The sequence below is a fragment of the Ranitomeya imitator genome, chromosome 3 (genome assembly GCF_032444005.1).
Source record: "Ranitomeya imitator isolate aRanImi1 chromosome 3, aRanImi1.pri, whole genome shotgun sequence".
In the NCBI taxonomy this organism is placed as follows: domain Eukaryota; kingdom Metazoa; phylum Chordata; class Amphibia; order Anura; family Dendrobatidae; genus Ranitomeya; species Ranitomeya imitator.
In genome coordinates, this window is record NC_091284.1 from 339,142,327 (window position 1) to 339,162,929 (window position 20,603).

Below are 20,603 nucleotides of genomic sequence, written 5' to 3' on the forward strand. Positions count from 1 at the left end.
GTTAGCTGTTTTTGCCTGCCGTGGTTAGCTGTGTGTGCCTGCCATGGTCAGCTGTGTGTGCTTGCCGTGGTTAGCTGTGTGTGCTTGCCGTTGTTAGCTGTGTGTGCCTGCCGTGGTCAGCTGTGAGTGCCTGCCGTGGTTAGCTTTGTGTGCCTGCCGTGGTCAGCTGTGTGTGCCTGCCGTGGTCAGCTGTGAGTGCCTGCCGTGGTCAGCTGTGTGCCTGCCGTGGATAGCTGTGTGCCTGCCGTGGTCAGCTGTGTGTGCCTGCCGTGGTTAGCTGTGTGTGCTTGCCGTGGTTAGCTGTGTGTGCCTGCAGTGGTTAGCTGTGTGTGCCTGCCTTGGTCAGCTGTGAGTGCCTGCCGTGGTCAGCTGTGTGTGCCTGCCGTGGTCAGCTGTGTGTGCCTGCCGTGGTCAGCTGTGAGTGCCTGCCGTGGTTAGCTGTGTGTGCCTGCCGTGGTTAGCTGTGTGTGCCTGCCGTGGTCAGCTGTGAGTGCCTGCCGTGGTCAGCTGTGTGTGCCTGCCGTGGTCAGCTGTGAGTGCCTGCCGTGGTCAGCTGTGTGCCTGCCGTGGTCAGCTGTGAGTGCCTGCCGTGGTTAGCTGTGCATGCCGTGGTTAGCTGTGAGTGCCTGCCGTGGTTAGCTGTGAGTGCCTGCCGTGGTTAGCTGTGTGTGCCTGCCGTGGTCAGCTATGTGTGCCTGCCGTGTTCAGCTATGTGTGCCTGCCGTGGTTAGCTGTGTGTGCCTGCCGTGGTTAGCTGTGTGTGCCTGTCGTGGTCAGCTGTGAGTGCCTGCCGTGGTTAGCTGTGTGTGGCTGCCGTGGTCAGCTGTGTGTGCCTGCCGTGGTCAGCTGTGTGTGCTTGCCGTGGTCAGCTGTGTGTGCCTGCCGTGGTTAGCTGTGTGTGCCTGCCCTGGTTAGCTGTGTGTGCCTGTCGTGGTTAGCTGTGTGTGCCTGCCGTGGTCAGCTGTGTGTGCCTGCCGTGGTCAGCTGTGTGCCTGCTGTGGTCAGCTGTGTGTGCCTGCCGTGGTTAGCTGTGTGTGCCTGCAGTGGTTAGCTGTGTGTGCCTGCCGTGGTCAGCTGTGTGTGCCTGCTGTGGTCAGCTGTGTGTGCCTGCCGTGGTCACCTGTGTGTGCCTGCCGTGGTCAGCTATGTGTGCCTGCCGTGGTCAGCTGTGTGTGCCTGCTGTGGTCAGCTGTGTGTGCCTGCCGTGGTCACCTGTGTGTGTCTGCCGTGGTCAGCTGTGTGTGCCTGCCGTGGTCAGCTGTGTGTGCCTGCCGTGGTCAGCTGTGTGTGCCTGCCGTGGTCAGCTGTGTGTGCCTGCCGTGGTCAGCTGTGTGTGTCTGCCGTGGTCAGCTGTGTGTGTCTGCCGTGGTCAGCTGTGTGTGCCTGCCGTGGTCAGCTGTGTGTGCCTGCCGTGGTCAGCTGTGTGTGCCTGCCGTGGTTAGCTGTGAGTGCCTGCCGTGGTCAGCTGTGTGTGTCTGCCGTGGTCAGCTGTGTGTGCCTGCCGTGGTCAGCTGTGTGTGCCTGCCGTGGTCAGCTGTGTGTGCCTGCCGTGGTTAGCTGTGTGTGTCTGCCGTGGTCAGCTGTGTGTGCCTGCCGTGGTCAGCTGTGTGTGCCTGCCGTGGTCAGCTGTGTGTGCCTGCCGTGGTCAGCTGTGTGTGCCTGCCGTGGTCAGCTGTGTGTGCCTGCCGTGGTCAGCTGTGTGTGCCTGCCGTGGTCAGCTGTGTGTGCCTGCCGTGGTCAGCTGTGTGTGCCTGCCGTGGTCAGCTGTGTGTGCCTGCCGTGGTCAGCTGTGTGTGCCTGCCGTGGTCAGCTGTGTGTGCCTGCCGTGGTCAGCTGTGTGTGCCTGCCGTGGTCAGCTGTGTGTGCCTGCCGTGGTCAGCTGTGTGTGCCTGCCGTGGTCAGCTGTGTGTGCCTGCCGTGGTCAGCTGTGTGTGCCTCCCTGGCCAGCGCCGACCACCAGCCACGTTCACTGGATACATGGCGCCCCGGCACATCGGTAACACACGGCTCCGGAGCGGTTGCCTTGGAGATAAGTCGGGTAGGCGGGGCGCTGGGAGGAGTGAGGACAGCCCCCTGACGCCATCTTCTGGTGGAGGCGGCTCTGGGACAGAGGAGTGGTGAGGAGTGATGCGTGCAAAGTGAATCGGGAGTTTAGTTTTGCAGTCACTGACTATGAGAGTGCTACCGGGCGGGTGCAGGCGGCAGGTTGGGAGTTTTTCTCCTAGTAGCAAATGACTTATTTGTGCAGGAAAGCGGAGCTGGCGCCCGGCGTAGAGACAGAGTGGCGGGCATGGTATTCCGTGTGACCGCTGGTCCTCCTGCGAGTGTGGTACAGCATGAGACCTGTGCGGCTTCTGGGTGGGCAGCAGCAATTATGGACTGGTCTGGTACGGGGTGACTAGGAACTCCGGCCATCCTCTCACCTGAGGGAGTGAGCGCGCTCTAGTGGCCGCATGTGGGTACTGCAGTTATGTAACGTGTCTATGACCTGGAAGGTGTAAAGTACAGGATCTGCAGAGGATGGCCGTCTTCTCTACAGGATCTGCGGAGGATGGCAGTCTTCTCTACAGGATCTGCGGAGGATGGCCGTCTTCTCTACAGCATCTGCGGAGGATGGCAGTCTTCTCTACAGCATCTGCGGAGGATGGCAGTCTTCTCTACAGCATCTGCGGAGGATGGCAGTCTTCTCTACAGCATCTGCGGAGGATGGCAGTCTTCTCTACAGGATCTGTGGAGGATGGCCGTCTTCTCTACAGCATCTGCGGAGGATGGCAGTCTTCTCTACAGGATCTGCGGAGGATGGCAGTCTTCTCTACAGCATCTGCGGAGGATGGCAGTCTTCTCTACAGCATCTGCGGAGGATGGCAGTCTTCTCTACAGGATCTGTGGAGGATGGCCGTCTTCTCTACAGCATCTGCGGAGGATGGCAGTCTTCTCTACAGCATCTGTGGAGGATGGCCGTCTTCTCTACAGCATCTGCGGAGGATGGCCGTCTTCTCTACAGCATCTGTGGAGGATGGCCGTCTTCTCTACAGGATCTGTGGAGGATGGCCGTCTTCTCTACAGCATCTGCGGAGGATGGCAGTCTTCTCTACAGGATCTGCGGAGGATGGCCGTCTTCTCTACAGCATCTGTGGAGGATGGCCGTCTTCTCTACAGGATCTGCGGAGGATGGCCGTCTTCTCTACAGCATCTGCGGAGGATGGCAGTCTTCTCTACAGGATCTGCGGAGGATGGCAGTCTTCTCTACAGGATCTGCGGAGGATGGCAGTCTTCTCTACAGGATCTGCGGAGGATGGCCGTTTTCTCTACAGGATCTGCAGAGGATGGCCGTCTTCTCTACAGCATCTGCGGAGGATGGCCGTCTTCTCTACAGGATCTGCGGAGGATGGCCGTCTTCTCTACAGGATCTGCGGAGGATGGCCGTCTTCTCTACAGCATCTGCGGAGGATGGCAGTCTTCTCTACAGGATCTCTGGAGGGTGGCCGTCTTCTCTGCATGATCTCTGGAGGGTGGCAGTCTTCTCTACAGGATCTCTGGAGGGTGGCCGTCTTCTCTGCATGATCTCTGGAGGGTGGCCGTCTTCTCTGCATGATCTCTGGAGGGTGGCCGTCTTCTCTGCATGATCTCTGGAGGGTGGCCGTCTTCTCTGCATGATCTCTGGAGGGTGGCTGACCTCTCTATTTGCTCTTTGGAGGAAAGCTGTGGTTAGGTGATATCTTGTTCTGTAGGGACAACCCCTTTAACATTTACTTAGGAGTCTCCATCCCAGATTTTACCAGTGTTACCAAAGTGTTCTATCTGTTCCAGAAAAATGCTGGACAACATGATGGAAAGCATATGCCTGCATGCCAGGAGTGCAATGCTGCCCTTATATTTTATTATGTCTCTAAAACGAACTAGAATGACCAGAATATTTGCACTGATATGAACAGAGACTATGGGGTGACATCTGCTAACAATTTCTACAAAATGCGGTAGACTTAGGCTATGTGCACACTTGAAATTTTCACGTTTTGGAGCAGAAACTGAGTGTAACCTATCCAAGTCCACCTCCAAATCTTAAGACTCGTCAAAAACTTTTGGCCCGATTCATCAATTGTGATTTATTTTAAGTAACTTTTTTTTGTCTTGTAATTTGTGCCAAATTACTCAAAACCGCTCATACTATTCATTTTTGTCTTTAACTGTCGCAAACCCTGTAAAAAGACACAAACATACACTAAATGAATAACTCATCCGGAAACCTTACTCCATGTAGGGACTGAAATGAGATGTGTAAAACAAAAGAAAATTCAACTTTCAAGAATCTGTCTAAAATATCTGGATAATTAAAATTGTCAATGAGAAATAAAAAAGCTGAATAGAAAAATAAGTGTAATTACAGAATTACAGTTTTTTTTGGAAAGTTCTTTAACTTTTGATTTCCTACAGTCAGCTTTCCTTCTTCTGTGGCTATTCTCTGTAAATTCTGGCGGCTGTATTAGTCATGGTATTGCCAAATGCATGCCACCGTTTTGTGAGTAGGAGCTTTGTATGCTACATTTTATGTAACCGATGTGTCTTCCTTCAGGTAATAGGAGATGTCTCGGGGATCTGCTTCAGACTTTGACCTGATGAATGCTCTGGACTGGAGCAACGGCATTGCTACTCTTCCTGGAAGTCAAATACGGGTCAGAAACCTCTATAACGTTCTTTGGTCAACAAACCTTCTTTCTAATAAACCAATCTAATATTCTTCCCCCTATCCTCATGGTTGGTTGGTGTTTCTAGTTCCGTCTTAGTGAGTTTGGTACCCTGGAGATCCTTACAGATTCGGACAAGACCTTGGACTCTTCTTCTAATAGCCAGGATACAGGGAAATCTGTGCAGGGATCACCCTTTGCTGTCCCCAGACAAGGTATGACCTGGTCATGATCACTTGTGAATGTAGCTTCATTCATCAGTCATTATTGACTGTACACTTTCATTTCTCCAGCAATGCAAAACAGCCAAGAGAAACCTGATAACATGGAGAAAAAGGAACCTATAGATGATGGGTAAGATTGTGGATGCACTTCTTAAAACTTCAAGGCATGTTAACCCCTACTTGAGACTGTTTCAATATATTTAGGGTATGTGCACATGTTAAGTATATGTAAAAGACATTTTTGCACCAAAACTTGTCTTTTGACAGAAAAAAAACACATAAAAAGGGTGTGTTTTTGCAAGTGTTTGTACATTCAACAAAAAACAGTAGTTTCATAGGTTCATTGATTCAGTTAAATCCCATTTGATAAAAGGTGCATAGTGCAAGGTAAGTAAAAATGTGAAATTTAGACAAAGAATAGTAAATGCACACATACCATATTTTTCGCTATATAAGACACTCCAGATTATAAGACGCACCCCAAATTTTGAGGAGAAAAATAGGATTTAAAAAAAAAAATAAAATGGTGGTGCTTCTTATAATCCATGCATCTTATTGCTTATCGGGCATGGTGGCTGTGGTGAAGCGGGGTCGCTGCTGGAGGAGGCAAGGAGTGGTGTGATGCTGCAGGCCACAGGCTGGGATGAAGGGGTGTTCGGCAGTGCTGCTGGTGTCTGGCTCTGCTGCCCGGTGCTCTGCGGGTGTCTCCGATGCCCGGTGGCGCTGCGGGTGTCCGGTGGTGCTGCCCAGTGCTCTGCTGGTGTCTCCAGTGCTGCAGGTGCCTGGACAGCGCCACCCGGTGCTGCTGTGGCGGTCTCTGGTGCTGCCGTGGCTCTGCTGACATTTTGTGAAAGGCCAGAGCCCCAGCAGTCCCTTGATTTTCTGAGCTGTGGACTCCGGTAAAATGGCTGCTGGGGGCGGCGCATGCGCAGATGGTATCTTGGGACCAAGATCTCGAGACATGAGATTTCAGTGCTGAAATCTTATCTCCCGAGATATCGGTGCCGAGATCTCCATCTGCGCATGTGCCACTCCCGGCGGCCATTTTAACCCCTTTCTGACCTCGGATGGGATAGTACGTCCGAGGTCAGAAGCCCCACTTTGATGCAGGGCTCCGCGGTGAGCCCGCACCAAAGCCGGGACATGTCAGCTGTTTTGAACAGCTGACGTGCCCGTAATAGGCGCGGGCAGAATCGCGATCTGGCCGCGCCTATTAACTAGTTAAATGCCGCCGTCAAACGCAGACAGCGGCATTTAACTACCGCTTCCGGCCGGGCGGCCGGAAATGACGTCATCGCCGACCCCGTCACATGATCGGGTGTCGGCGATGCGTCTCCATTGTAACCATAGAGGTCCTTGAGACCTCTATGGTTACTGATCGCCGGTAGCTGTGAGCGCCACCCTGTGGTCAGCGCTCAACAGCACACCTGCAATTCTGCTACATAGCAGCGATCTGATGATCGCTGCTATGTAGCAGAGGCGATCGAGTTGTGCCTGCTTCTAGCCTCCCATGGAAGCTATCGAAGCATGGCAAAAGTAAAAAAAAAAAGTTGAAAAAAATGTTAAAAAAAAAAAAAAAAAATCAAAGTTTAAATCACCCCCCTTTCGCCCCAATCAAAATAAATCAATAAAAAAAAAATAAAATCTACACATATTTGGTATCGCCGCATTCAGAATTGCCCAATCTATCAATTAAAAAAAAAAAAAGCATTAACCTGATCGCTAAACAGCGTAGCGGGAAAAAAATTAGAAACGCCAGAATTACGTTTTTTTGGTCGCCGCGACTTTGCATTAAAATGCAATAACGGGCGATCAAAAGAACGTATCTGCACCGAAATGCTATCATTAAAAGCGTCATCTCGGCACGCAAAAAATAAGCCCTCAACCGACCCCAGATCATGAAAAATGGAGACGCTACGAGTATCGGAAAATGACGCATTTTTTGGGGGGAATTTTTTTTTACCACTTAGATAAAAAATAACCTAGTCTTGTTTGGTGTCTATGAACTCGTAATGACCTGGAGAATCATAATGGCAGGTCAGTTTTAGCATTTAGTGAACCTAGCAAAAAAGCCAAACAAAAAACAAGTGTGGGACTGCACTTTTTTTGCAATTTCACCGCACTTGGAATTTTTTTCCCGTTTTCTAGTACACGACATGCTAAAACCAATGATGTCGTTCAAAAGTACAACTCGTCCCGCAAAAAATAAGCCCTCACATGGCCAAATTGACGGAAAAGTAAAAAAGTTATGGCTCTGGGAAGGAGGGGAGCGAAAAACGAACACGGAAAAACAAAAAATCCCATGGTCATGAAGGGATTAACGGAGTCCACAGCACAGAAAATCATGGGACTACCGGGTGGGCTGCGGCAGCACTGGAGACCACTGCAGCAGCTTCGGCAGCACTGGCCATGCACCCCCCCAGCACCGGAGACACCAGCAGAGCTCCGGGCAGCAGCGCCGGACACTTGAGACACCTGCAGAGCACTGGGTAGCAGCGCCGGACAACCGTTCATCCAAGCCAGTGGCCTGCAGCAACGGTACCGGTAAGGCACATTCCCGTTATAAGACACACTCCCATTTTCCCCCAAAATTTTTGGGGAAAAAAGTGCGTCTTATAATCCTAAAAATATGGTAATTATAATATAAAAAACACAATGTGTGAACGAGTTCTTAGGAGCCTTTCAGCTCCCAAATCCATTTCAAAGTAATTACAGATCTTTGTTGGGGAATTTTCCCTAAGAGTAGACATACCTCTAGTTTGAAAATCCGCTGGATAATATTGGGAAAAACATTCTTTCTGTTCATAGCAAATAAGGTGCTTGGAGCACCGCTTGTGTAGCTGCATAGGCCGGAGCACTCGTCCTCTTGACAGTTTTGCCTGAGCTAACTGGCAGTATTGTAGGAGGAAAGGTGCCTTTGACCACTTGGCCTTGCTTATATTGCTTTAAGCAGCCCATTTGCTGTGAACATATCTTCAGTGAAAACATTCATTATCTAGCAAGCTCTTAAACTAGAGTAAGCACTTCTTTTGGTGCAAAATCCACTACAAAATGCTTAACGTGTTAGTCCCAGGGACAAAGTACACTTTAATCAATAGGTCTTGGGGAAAAAATAAGTTCCACAATTGGATGTGTTATAAAAAAATAATGTTCCTGTGCTGAGATAATCTTATAAATGTTCCCCTGCTGTGTACTGTGTAATGGCTGTGTGTGACTGTACAGAAACATGGTCTGATCATACCACAGCTACTTGTCACTCTGTGACTGTACGTGATTAGGGAAAGGGACCCTGCATCATCCCTAGGACTGGGGCCATAACTATCCCTGCTCCCAAAGGTACCTCTAAAGGTGAGGAGGTTTGGGCCACTGTTCTGTTATTCCCTAAGCTGTCCCCTCTTCTTCCCCCAGGAGGCCTGGGACAGAAATGCTAGTGTATTAACACGTAAGAAAGACAGGAATAACAGTAAGCAAAAAAACATACAAAAACGGTCACCAAAGGTAGAGAGGTATGTAGGGAGAGATAGGAATTATGTACCAACCAATTAGGACAATGAGGAAAGCATACACTCAGAAACAGCATGCAGCAATCTCCAGTAGCAACAATGATCTCCAACTCAGCACAGCGATGCCAAAGAACCCGGAAGTAGAACTTTCACCGGCGAGGAAAAGAGAGTGTGGCCAGATTTTATAGAGAGTGGAAACAACCAGACCAGGAGCAGCTGTGAGATGGAGTTGCGTGCCTCTGACCATCATAGAAAGGGTCGTTAACCTCTTCAGCACCAAAGGAAATTAAATCCATTTTATGTGGGACACAAACACACAGTCTAAACAGAAGATCTGCTATTCAAAATACGTAGTGATTTTCTAACCCCAGATTTTCCCATAGAACGCGACACACTCCTGACACTACTGCTGTTTTACCTCATAGAAAGAACAGGCTGTGATCCCATCCCATGCTCTCTGTATATTCTCTTTTGCTTCCTCCCCTGCCCAGGAGCTGTGGTATGATCAGACCATGTCCTTGTACTGTCAGACTCGGCCATTACACAGGTCATAGTAGAAGAATATCTCAGCATAAGAACATGTTTTTCTCCTTCGCCTCATTGGGGGACACAGGACAGTGGGTGTATTGTTGTGGATTCTGTTTTTGGGCTCCCTCTGGTGGTTACAGATGGTACTGGGTGACTTGTGTTCTCTGCGGTCTCTGGTGTCCACCTGTTCTATCAGGATATGGGAGTTTCCTATTTAACCTGGCTTTCTTGTCATTTCCTCGCCGGCTATCAATGTAATCAGTGTGTCTTGTTACCTCTGCTTCCCGCTTCTGTATTCTTCAGGACAAGCTAAGTTTTTGATTTTCCTGTTCCACGTTTTGCTTAATTTTGATGTGATTCCTTTTTGCTGGTTGCTCTAGTGGGCTGATATTACTCCTCATGTTCCATGAGTTGGAACATGAGTTCAAGTAATTTCAGGATGGTTTTTTGTAGGGTTTTTCGCTGACCGCGCAGTTCACTTTTGTATCCTCTGCTATCTAGTTTTAGCGGGCCTCATTTTGCTGAATCTGTTTTCATAACTACGTATGTGCTTTCCTCTCATTTCACCGTCATTACATGTGGGGGGCTGCTATTTCTGTGGGGTGTTTCTCTGGAGGCAAGAGAGGTCTGTGTTTCTTCTAATAGGGAAAGTTAGTTCTTCGGCTGGCGCGAGACGTCTAGGAATCATCGTAGGCACGTTCCCCGGCTACAGCTAGTTGTGTGTTGAGGTTTAGGATCGCGGTCAGCTCAGTTTCCATCACCCTAGAGCTGGTTTTGTTTTTTGTGCTTGTCCTTTTGTGATCCCCTGCCATTGGGATCATGACAGTGTAGCCGGCCAAAAAGTGGTAATCATATTGGCTGAAGTAGGAGGAAAAGTAGTCTGAGGAAGTTTTTTTTTTTTTTCCCCCCCTCAGAGTTTGCTGCATAGCCTTAATTGCAGCCTGGCTGCGTCTTACCTCCTCTTAATCCTTGAATGGCTCTGACCTCAGCTGTTTATCATGGACGTCCAGAGTTTGGCTTCCAGCCTGAATAATCTTGCTGCTAAGGTTCAAAATATACAAGATTTTGTTGTACATGCTCCTATGTCTGAACCTAGAATTCCTATCCCAGAGTTTTTTTCTGGAGATAGATCTAGTTTTCTGAATTTTAGGAACAATTGCAAGTTGTTTCTTTCTTTGAAATCTCGCTCTTCTGGAGACCCTGCTCAGCAAGTCAAGATTGTTATATCTTTCCTGCGGGGTGACCCTCAGAATTGGGCATTTGCATTGGCACCAGGGGATCCTGCGTTGCTCAATGTGGATGCGGTTTTTCTGGCATTGGGTTTGCTCTATGAGGAACCTAACCTAGAGATTCAGGCTGAAAAAGCTTTATTGGCTCTCTCTCAGGGGCAAGATGAAGCAGAAATATATTGTCAGAAATTTCGGAAATGGTCGGTGCTTACTCAGTGGAATGAGTGCGCCCTTGCTGCAAGATTCAGAGATGGCCTTTCTGAGGCCATTAAAGATGTCATGGTGGGGTTCCCTGCGCCTACAGGTCTGAATGAGTCTATGACTATGGCTATTCAGATTGATCGGCGTTTACGGGAGCGCAAACCTGTGCACCATTTGGCGGTGTCTTCTGAACAGGCACCTGAGACAATGCAATGTGATAGAATTCAGTCCAGAAGTGATCGGCAAAACTATAGGCGGAAAAATGGGTTGTGTTTTTATTGTGGTGATTCAGCTCATGTTATATCAGCATGCTCTAAACGCACAAAAAAGGTTGATAAGTCTGTTGCCATTAGTACTTTACAGTCTAAGTTCATTCTGTCTGTGACTCTGATTTGTTCATTATCAGCCATTTCCGTCGATGCCTATGTGGATTCAGGCGCTGCCCTGAGTCTTATGGATTGGTCATTTGCCAACCGCTGTGGGTTTACTCTGGAGCCTCTGGAAGTCCCTATTCCTTTGAAAGGAATTGACTCTACACCTTTGGCTATGAATAAACCTCAGTACTGGACACAAGTGACCATGCGTATGACTCCCGTTCATCAGGAGGTGATTCGCTTCCTGGTACTGTATAATTTACATGTTGTCTTAGTGCTTGGTCTGCCATGGTTACAAACTCATAACCCAGTCTTGGACTGGAAAACGATGTCTGTGTTAAGCTGGGGATGTCAGGGGGTTCATGATGATGCACCTCCGATTTCTATCGCTTCATCTACTCCTTCTGAGGTTCCGGTATTTTTGTCTGATTATCGGGATGTTTTTGAGGAGCCTAAGCTCAATTCGCTTCCTCCTCACAGGGATTGCGATTGTGCTATAGATTTGATTCCTGGCAGTAAATTTCCTAAAGGTCGTTTGTTCAATCTGTCAGTGCCAGAGCATACTGCTATGCGGGATTATGTTAAGGAGTCCTTGGAAAAGGGACATATCCGTCCATCTTCGTCCCCTTTGGGAGCAGGTTTTTTTTTTGTGGCCAAAAAAGATGGTTCCTTGAGGCCTTGTATAGATTACCGTCTTTTGAATAAGATTACAGTTAAATATCAGTATCCTTTGCCATTGTTGACTGATTTGTTCGCTCGCATTAAGGGGGCTAAATGGTTCACTAAGATTGATCTTCGGGGTGCGTATAATCTTGTGCGGATAAAGCAGGGTGATGAGTGGAAAACCGCATTTAATACGCCTGAGGGCCATTTTGAGTATTTGGTGATGCCTTTTGGACTTTCTAATGCTCCTTCTGTCTTCCAGTCCTTTATGCACGATATTTTCCGTGAATATCTGGATAAATTTATGATTGTGTATTTGGATGATGTTTTGGTTTTTTCGGATGACTGGGAGTCCCATGTTCAGCAGGTCAGGAAGGTGTTTCAGGTCCTGCGGGCCAATTCTTTGTTTGTAAAAGGTTCAAAGTGTCTCTTTGGAGTCCAGAAGATTTCTTTTTTGGGGTATATTTTTTCCCCTTCTACTATTGAGATGGATCCCGTCAAGGTTCAGGCTATTTGTGACTGGACGCAGCCTACATCTCTTTTTTTTTTTATCAGATAAATTTTTATTGAACATAATAAATGTTATCTATTCATACAACAAAGTGCATTTGTGTTTTTCATTTTAACAAGAAAATATACCCCTTCTCCCCCCTCCCTCCTTCAGATAACCAACCCCAACTTTCCCCCCTCCTCCCCAAGAAGATCATTTTTATTACAGACAAATTGTATTATTAACATTATTTACCACAACCTCTTAATCATTCCCATTTAGCCATGGCTGCCATAGCTTTTGAAAAAACCCCATCCTATTCCTCTTGGTATAAATGCTTTTTTCGAGCTGGACAATATGATTCACCTGTGCGGTAAATTCTCGTCTGGTTGGAGGTTCCTCCCTAATCCAGTATCTCGCAATCACTTTCCTTGCAACGAAGAGCAATCTAGCTATTGCCATTTTGGCAGTTTCATCGGCCGACAACTCCTCCACATACCCAAGTATACAAACCACTGGATCCCTGGGAATCGCACATCCATAAAGCACTCCAATTTGGTTCAACACTGCTACCCAATATGAAAAGAGCCTGGGGCACACCCACAACATGTGGAGCATACCCGCCTCAGTCTGAGTGCACCTAGGGCACTCAGAATCCAATCTCACTCCGGCTTTGAACAACAAGTCAGGTGTCCTATAGGCCCTATTAACCACATACAATTGCGAGAGCCTCCCAGGCTCACTCATTGACAATTTAGGTATGTATTCCAGAATAGACCCCCATTTGTCATCGTCTATTTCCCCCAGTTCGGCCTCCCATTTTCCTCTAGCTTTAATCGGGTAATCCTCCAAGAATGTGTGTAGTAAATCCCCATATACTTCCGATATAGCCCCCTTTGTTCCATTGTTATTTAGAATACAGTCTAACATGAGATCTTTCTGAACCACTATGGGCCCCCTCTTCCTCTGTGCCTGAAAAGCGTGCTGAACTCTCCTATATTGATACCATTTTAATCCCGGAAACTGAAATTCCTGCCGAAGCGCATCATAAGATCTAAGACTCCCACTGTGAATCAATTGTCCTAATAGCCTAATACCCTTTTCTCTCCATTCTCCCATTCCTTCCATATGGTTAAATTCTTGAAGAGATGAGTTATCCCAGATAGGTGAAAATTCCGTGAAGCCCCCAATTCCCCTAATACGCTTCAGCATCTGCCATACTCTATGAATTAAATTCATGGTGGGAAAGCCATTCCCCAATTTCCTAAATAGTCCTGATTCCAGACCCAAACTCAAGGGCCATACCCCGCTAATATGCACCAGACTACTGTGACCCATTTCTTCCACTAACCCTTTCCCCCATCCCCTAAGATGTTGGCTCTGTGCAGCCAGAAAGTATAACCATGGGTTGGGTAACGCAAGCCCCCCCTCATCTTTGGGTCTCTGCAAAGTCTCCTGCCTAATCCTCGGGCTCTTCTTTCCCCACACCAACTCTCCAAATATCGATTTCAGCTTACGGAATGTTCTCATCGGGATCCATACCGGAGAATTATGTAGGACATACAGGATCTGAGGCATCACCACCATCTTAAGGAGATTTACTCTTCCTACCACTGACAAATTTAGCTTACTCCAAGCTGAGATCTTAGTGCGTATCTTAGTTACTAAAGGCTCGAGATTAAGTTCCTCAAATCTAGTTAAGGGAAGAGCTACCTGAATCCCCAAATATTTAAACTGAGTGACCACCCTTAATTTTGTATCTTCTTCCACCTCCCTTGTACAATCCACTTCTCTATCTATCTGCATAACGCTCGATTTGTCCCAATTAATAACTAGCCCTGAAATTTGCCCAAATCTCTCGATTAATGCTATTACATTTCTTAGTGGTTCCCCAGAGCTCTCAAGGAAAAGCAGTAAGTCATCTGCATATAAGGCGATTTTTTCCTCCATCTTCCCATATAAAAACCCTTTCACCATTTGAGACCGTCTGATAGTCGCTGCCAGCGGTTCCACCGCCAAAGCAAACAGCAGCGGGGACAACGGGCACCCCTGCCTTGTACCTCTAAAAAGCTGAAAGCTGTCTGACATCATATTGTTCACCCTGATTTTGGCCACCGGAGAGGAGTATAGGAGTCTCACCCATGACACAAAGACTGGCCCAAACCCACAACGACTCAGCACCGACCACAGGTATTGCCATTCTATACTATCAAAGGCCTTGTGTGCATCGAGGGAAACCACCACTCTCTTGCCAGCATTATCAGCCGGTATTTGCATATTAAGAAATAGCCTTCTCAAGTTAATGGCAGTTGATTTATTAGGCATAAAGCCTGATTGGTCCGAATGAACCACTTTTTCTATCACCCGGGTCAGCCTGTTCGCCAGGGCCTTAGCCAGAATCTTGACATCTGTCGTTAGGAGTGATATCGGCCTATATGACTCCGGCAATCTTGGGTTCTTGTCTGGTTTGGGGATGACCACAATAATGGCCTCCCTCATGGAATCAGGCAATATACCCCTCTCCAGTGACTCCTCAAAGACCTCCAACAACTGAGCCATCAGCTCCTCAGCAAAGTTGCCGTATATTTCGACAGGAATGCCGTCCGCCCCCGGCGCCTTCCCTCCCGCCATGGACCTCAAGGCCCCCTCCAATTCCTCCACCGTAAACGGCCTATCCAACCAGTCTCTATCCTCTGTCTCTATTCTAGGCAAGTCTGCCACCTCTAAGAACCTGTCAATTTCTTCTTCTCCCTGTTCCAATCGTGATGTATATAGTTTGCTGTAAAAACCCTTAAATCCTTCCATAATTTGGGCCCCCTGTGTAACAATACTGCCATTTTCCAATTCTAGGGCATGTACATGTGCCGATTCCCTTTGCGCCGATGCCACCACCGACAGCAGATGCCCCACTTTCTCTCCCTCCGCATAAAATGCCTCTCTTTGGAAATTCCTTGTCCTTTCTGCTCTACGTAAGTGTAACTTATTCACCTCCTCCTGAGCCTTCTTCATACGTTTTATGGTGTCCTGTGAGCGCAGATCATTCAATGCAGCCTCCGCTACCTTCAATTCTTCCATTATCGCTTTATCAGATTCCCTTGTTCGTGTTTTGTGCCTAGATATCTCTCTAAATAATATCCCCCTCAAGAATGCCTTCATGGTATCCCACACCACATATTTCGCTGCACTACCTTTATTAATTAGAAAGAACTCCTCCAGCTCCTCCCCTATCTTTCCCATATCCAGAATTTGCAACCAGAAAGTTTTAATTTTCCACCCCCGCTTAGCTATCTCCCCCAGGCTTTCAATTTTCAGTGTTACCACAAGCGGACTATGGTCCGAGACTACCCTAGCCATATACGCCACCTCCTCCACTAGCCCGTCCATTCCTTCATTGCCCAGGGCCAAATCGATGCGAGACAACGAGCCATGTGTCGCCGAATAGCAGGAAAAGCAGTACGTGTCAGTGTTACGGACTCTCCACAGATCCCTCCATGCTACTTCTTTCAAATAACTACCAAACGCTGTCTCATTCCCTTCCGCCCTCAGCTGTGCGTGTTGACCCTTATCCCAGTGATCGTTAATAATGTTATTGACATCTCCCAATATAAGCAAAGGAACTCCTCCCCATCTACCGGCTATATTAAGAATTTCCTGCAGTTTTTTCCCCGAGTACGGTGGAGGAATATATACCGACACTACACATATCAATTTAGCGAATACTTTACACACTAGGAATACATATTGTCCATCACTGTCTATCGTCACCTCCACCTCCTCAAACGGTACGTTCGTGTGCACCAGAATCGACACCCCTCTAGCATAGTTCGAGAACGTCGCATGGTACGCCCTCCTCACCCATCTTTTATGCAGTATATCCACTTTTTCTTTTACTAAATGGGTTTCCTGAAGGCATATCAGCGAGGGCCTCTGTTTCAAGATATATTGCAAAATCGCCGTACGCTTTGTATTGTTTGATAGACCTCTAATGTTCCAGCTCAAAATTTTAACTTTATCTCCCATCATATTGCCAAACAATGAAAATATTCTTCTCCCATCCTTTGATCTTCTTCCCCCCTCCCCTAAACTGACCCCTCCCCCCCAAACCTCCCCCCCATCCCTCATTATTACAAATTAACCTAAACCTTACCTCTCCCTCCCTCAATAACCTCCTCCCTCACAAAACTCCTACTCCCTCTCTATATGAGAAAAAGGGGAACGTACTAACACTCCTACCAATGACTTAGAAGCCGACACTCACCCACAATAAATTTCCCACTATCCAACAGTCGTTCCCCTCCCCCCGCCCATCTGAAACATAATGTAAAAACAGTTGCGCCGCCGAACACAACCAAAGCGCACTAGTCCTTCAAAACAAGTTACTCCAGTATTCTGTCACAGTGAACCCGTAGCTCAGTTAATTCTGTCAGATGAACACTTTAGACAGAAAATCACTCCTGATCCTCCTCAGCGGTTCCCTTTCGCTTCAATACGCTTCGCGTTCAGATCCAACCAGTGTGACACTTCCTCAGGGCTCTGGAAAAAGTGGACCTTATCCATAGCCACCACGCGTAGTTTTGCCGGATACATCATAGAATAAGCCAGGCCCAGTTCACGCAGACGTCTTTTAGTCTCTCCAAACTTCATCCTAAGCCTCTGCACAATTGTGGAATAGTCAGGATAGATGGATACTCGATTTCCATCGATGGTTAATTCCTCCATATTCCTGGCCTTCCTCATCAGAATATCTCGGTCTCTATAATTCAGGATTTTAGCCAGAAAAGTCCTTGGAGGGGATCCAGGGGGCAAAGGTCTGGACGGCACCCTGTGCGCTCTTTCAACCGCGAATAACTTAGTGAGACTATCTCCTCCCACCTTAGTTTTCAACCATGTTTCAATAAATTCCGTGGGGTTGTTTCCTTCTGCCTTTTCAGGCACACCAACAATTCTCAAGTTATTCCTACGTGAGCGGTTCTCCAGATCGTCAGTTTTAAGCTCCAACTCTGAAATGCGCTGGATGTATTTTTTCTCCCTTTTAGTCATTTCGGCAATTTGGTCCTCCGCTCCCCCTACACGTTCCTCTAACAGTTCAACTCTCCCCTCCATTTTGTGCATGGCTGAGCGAAACGAGGAGACCTCCCCCTTCAGGCCATCCACCTGAGCAGTTAGGGTTGTTAAAGCAGTCTTGCAAGACAATATAGCAGAGAAAATGTCCCTCAGGGTCGGCTCCGCAGCCTCATCAATACATACAGTTCCCAGCTGTGCTGCACAATCCAGGGCCAGCCCAGCCCCCTTATCTAGTGGGGCATTGCTTATGGCTGGTGTTATGGTGGGTGCTAAGCAGGATTCGCTCTCCACCACCTCCCTCTGTGCCCCAGCCTGCTCACCCGTCTGCTCCACTGAGTCCACTGCTCCTCCTGTCACCTCTCCTTCAGCTCCTTGCATCATCCGTCCTGCCTCCTCTGTTCTGGCAAACTGCTCCAGCTTTGCTAGTATTTCTAGCCGCTTCTGGTAAGCAGCGCCTGCCTTTGCCGCCTCCTCCGCTGCGCTGTCGGCGCCATCTTGGGAGCGCGTACAGCCGGCCACCCCGGCTTCTTTCTGCCTTTTGCGCGTCATTTTCCCCCGGCTCCTGCAGCGCGCTTTTCGCTCTCCCTGCTCCCCGGCCACTCAGGAGCTGCTCCTCCGGTGTTTGGCGTTCGGCGGCGCCTTCAGAATCACTTAAATCTCCGTTCGGGCAGCGGGAGAGGTCCGGCAAGCGTCCTCTCACATCTCCTGCTAGGCCACGCCCCGCCTACATCTCTTAAGAGTCTACAGAAGTTCTTGGGCTTTGCTAATTTTTATCGTCGTTTCATAACTAATTTTTCTAGTGTCGTTAAGCCTTTGACGGATTTGACTAAGAAGGGTGCTGATGTTGCTGATTGGTCTCCTGCGGCTGTGGAGGCCTTTCAGGAACTTAAGCGCCGGTTTTCTTCTGCTCCTGTGTTGCGTCAGCCAGATGTTTCGCTTCCTTTTCAGGTCGAGGTTGATGCTTCCGAGATTGGAGCGGGGGCGGTTTTGTCACAGAGAAGCTCTGATTGCTCAGTGATGAAGCCATGTGCGTTCTTTTCTAGAAAGTTTTCGCCCACTGAGCGGAATTATGATGTTGGTAATCGGGAGCTTTTGGCCATGAAGTGGGCATTTGAGGAGTGGCGTCATTGGCTTGAGGGTGCTAGACATCGTGTGGTGGTCTTGACTGATCACAAAAATCTGATTTACCTTGAGTCTGCCAAGCGTCTGAATCCTAGACAGGCTCGTTGGTCACTGTTTTTCTCCCGTATCGATTTTGTGGTTTCATACCTGCCAGGTTCAAAGAATGTGAAGGCGGATGCTCTTTCTAGGAGTTTTGTGCCTGACTCCCCTGGAAATTCTGAGCCCACTGGTATCCTTAGGGATGGGGTGATTTTGTCGGCTGTCTCCCCAGACTTGCGACGTGCTTTGCAGGAGTTTCAGGCGGATAAACCTGATCGTTGTCCGCCTGAAAGACTGTTTGTTCCGGATAATTGGACCAGTAGAGTCATCTCCGAGGTCCATTCTTCTGCGTTGGCAGGTCATCCTGGAATATTTGGTACTAGAGACTTGGTGGCCAGGTCTTTTTGGTGGCCTTCCTTGTCGAGGGATGTGCGTTCTTTTGTGCAGTCTTGTGAAGTTTGCGCTCGGGCTAAGCCTTGCTGTTCTCGGGCCAGTGGATTGTTGTCACCTTTGCCTATCCCGAAGAGGCCTTGGACGCACATTTCCATGGACTTTATTTCGGATCTCCCTGTCTCTCAGAAAATGTCCGTCATCTGGGTTGTGTGTGACCGCTTTTCTAAGATGGTTCATCTGGTACCCTTGCCTAAGTTACCTTCCTCCTCTGAGTTGGTCCCTCTGTTTTTTCAGAACGTGGGATTCCGGAGAACATCGTTTCTGACAGGGGATCCCAGTTTGTGTCTAGATTTTGGCGGACGTTCTGTGCTAAGATGGGCATTAATTTGTCCTTTTCGTCTGCATTCCATCCTCAGACGAATGGCCAGACGGAACGAACTAATCAGACCTTGGAAACTTATTTAAGGTGTTTTGTTTCTGCTGATCAAGATGACTGGGTTACCTTTTTGCCGCTTGCCGAATTTGCCCTTAATAATCGGGCTAGTTCTGCTACCTTGGTTTCTCCTTTCTTTTGTAATTCGGGGTTTCATCCTCGTTTTTCCTCTGGTCAGGTGGAGCCTTCTGATTGTCCTGGAGTGGACATGGTGGTGGATAGGTTGCATCAGATTTGGAGTCATGTGGTGGACAATTTGAAGTTGTCCCAGGAGAGGGCTCAGCAGTTTGCTAATCGCCGTCGCCGCGTGGGTCCTCGACTTCGTGTTGGGGACTTGGTGTGGTTGTCTTCTCGTTTTGTTCCTATGAAGGTCTCTTCTCCTAAGTTCAAGCCTCGGTTCATCGGTCCCTATAGGATCTTGGAAATTCTTAACCCTGTGTTGTTTCGTTTGGATCTCCCGGCATCGTTTGCTATTCATAATGTGTTCCATCGGTCGTTGTTGCGGAAGTATGAGGTACCTGTTGTTCCTTCGCTTGAGCCTCCTGCTCCGGTGCTGGTGGAGGGAGAATTGGAGTATGTTGTGGAGAAGATCTTGGATTCTCGTGTTTCCAGACGGAAACTCCAATATTTGGTCAAGTGGAAGGGTTATGGTCAGGAGGATAATTCTTGGGTGGTTGCCTCTGCTGTTCATGCTGCTGATTTGGTCCGTGCATTTCATAGGGCTCATCCTGGTCGCCCTGGTGGTTCTCGTGAGGGTTCGGTGACCCCTCCTCAAGGGGGGGGTACTGTTGTGGATTCTGTTTTTGGGCTCCCTCTGGTGGTTACAGATGGTACTGGGTGACTTGTGTTCTCTGCGGTCTCTGGTGTCCACCTGTTCTATCAGGATATGGGAGTTTCCTATTTAACCTGGCTTTCTTGTCATTTCCTCGCCGGCTATCAATGTAATCAGTGTGTCTTGTTACCTCTGCTTCCCGCTTCTGTATTCTTCAGGACAAGCTAAGTTTTTGATTTTCCTGTTCCACCTTTTGCTTAATTTTTGTCTTAGTCCAGCTTGCAGATATGTGATTCCTTTTTGCTGGTTGCTCTAGTGGGCTGATATTACTCCTCATGTTCCATGAGTTGGAACATGAGTTCAAGTAATTTCAGGATGGTTTTTTGTAGGGTTTTTCGCTGACCGCGCAGTTCACTTTTGTATCCTCTGCTATCTAGTTTTAGCGGGCCTCATTTTGCTGAATCTGTTTTCATAACTACGTATGTGCTTTCCTCTCATTTCACCGTCATTACATGTGGGGGGCTGCTATTTCTGTGGGGTGTTTCTCTGGAGGCAAGAGAGGTCTGTGTTTCTTCTAATAGGGAAAGTTAGTTCTTCGGCTGGTGCGAGACGTCTAGGAATCATCGTAGGCACGTTCCCCGGCTACAGCTAGTTGTGTGTTGAGGTTCAGGATCGCGGTCAGCTCAGTTTCCATCACCCTAGAGCTGGTTTTGTTTTTTGTGCTTGTCCTTTTGTGATCCCCTGCCATTGGGATCATGACAGTGTATGCTTCTGCCGCCAGGAGGCTGACACTAAGTAAACTTGAAAAAAAAAAAGTTAGCTCCTCCTCCATCGTATACACCCTGACACTGGCTACCAGAGACTCCAGTTTGTGCTTAGTGTC

At 48.3% G+C, this 20,603-nt stretch overlaps 1 protein-coding gene across 4 annotated transcripts in view; it reads left to right on the forward strand.

The window, feature by feature from the left end:
* Positions 1-2,054: 2,054 nt before the first annotated feature.
* Positions 2,055-20,603, forward strand: part of LOC138669911 (lethal(3)malignant brain tumor-like protein 4) — a 215,266-nt gene continuing 196,717 nt past the window's right edge. For 2 of the 4 annotated variants that reach the window (XM_069756764.1, XM_069756765.1), the window contains exons 1-4: positions 2,055-2,117; positions 4,574-4,673; positions 4,774-4,900; positions 4,979-5,039. In XM_069756764.1, the coding sequence (XP_069612865.1) occupies positions 4,584-4,673; positions 4,774-4,900; positions 4,979-5,039 (278 nt within the window). In that variant the 5' untranslated portion in view covers positions 2,055-2,117; positions 4,574-4,583. Of the gene's footprint in view, positions 2,456-4,573; positions 4,674-4,773; positions 4,901-4,978; positions 5,040-20,603 lie in introns of all 4 variants that reach the window. The other 2 variants (XM_069756766.1, XM_069756767.1) reach the window with 2 other exon arrangements.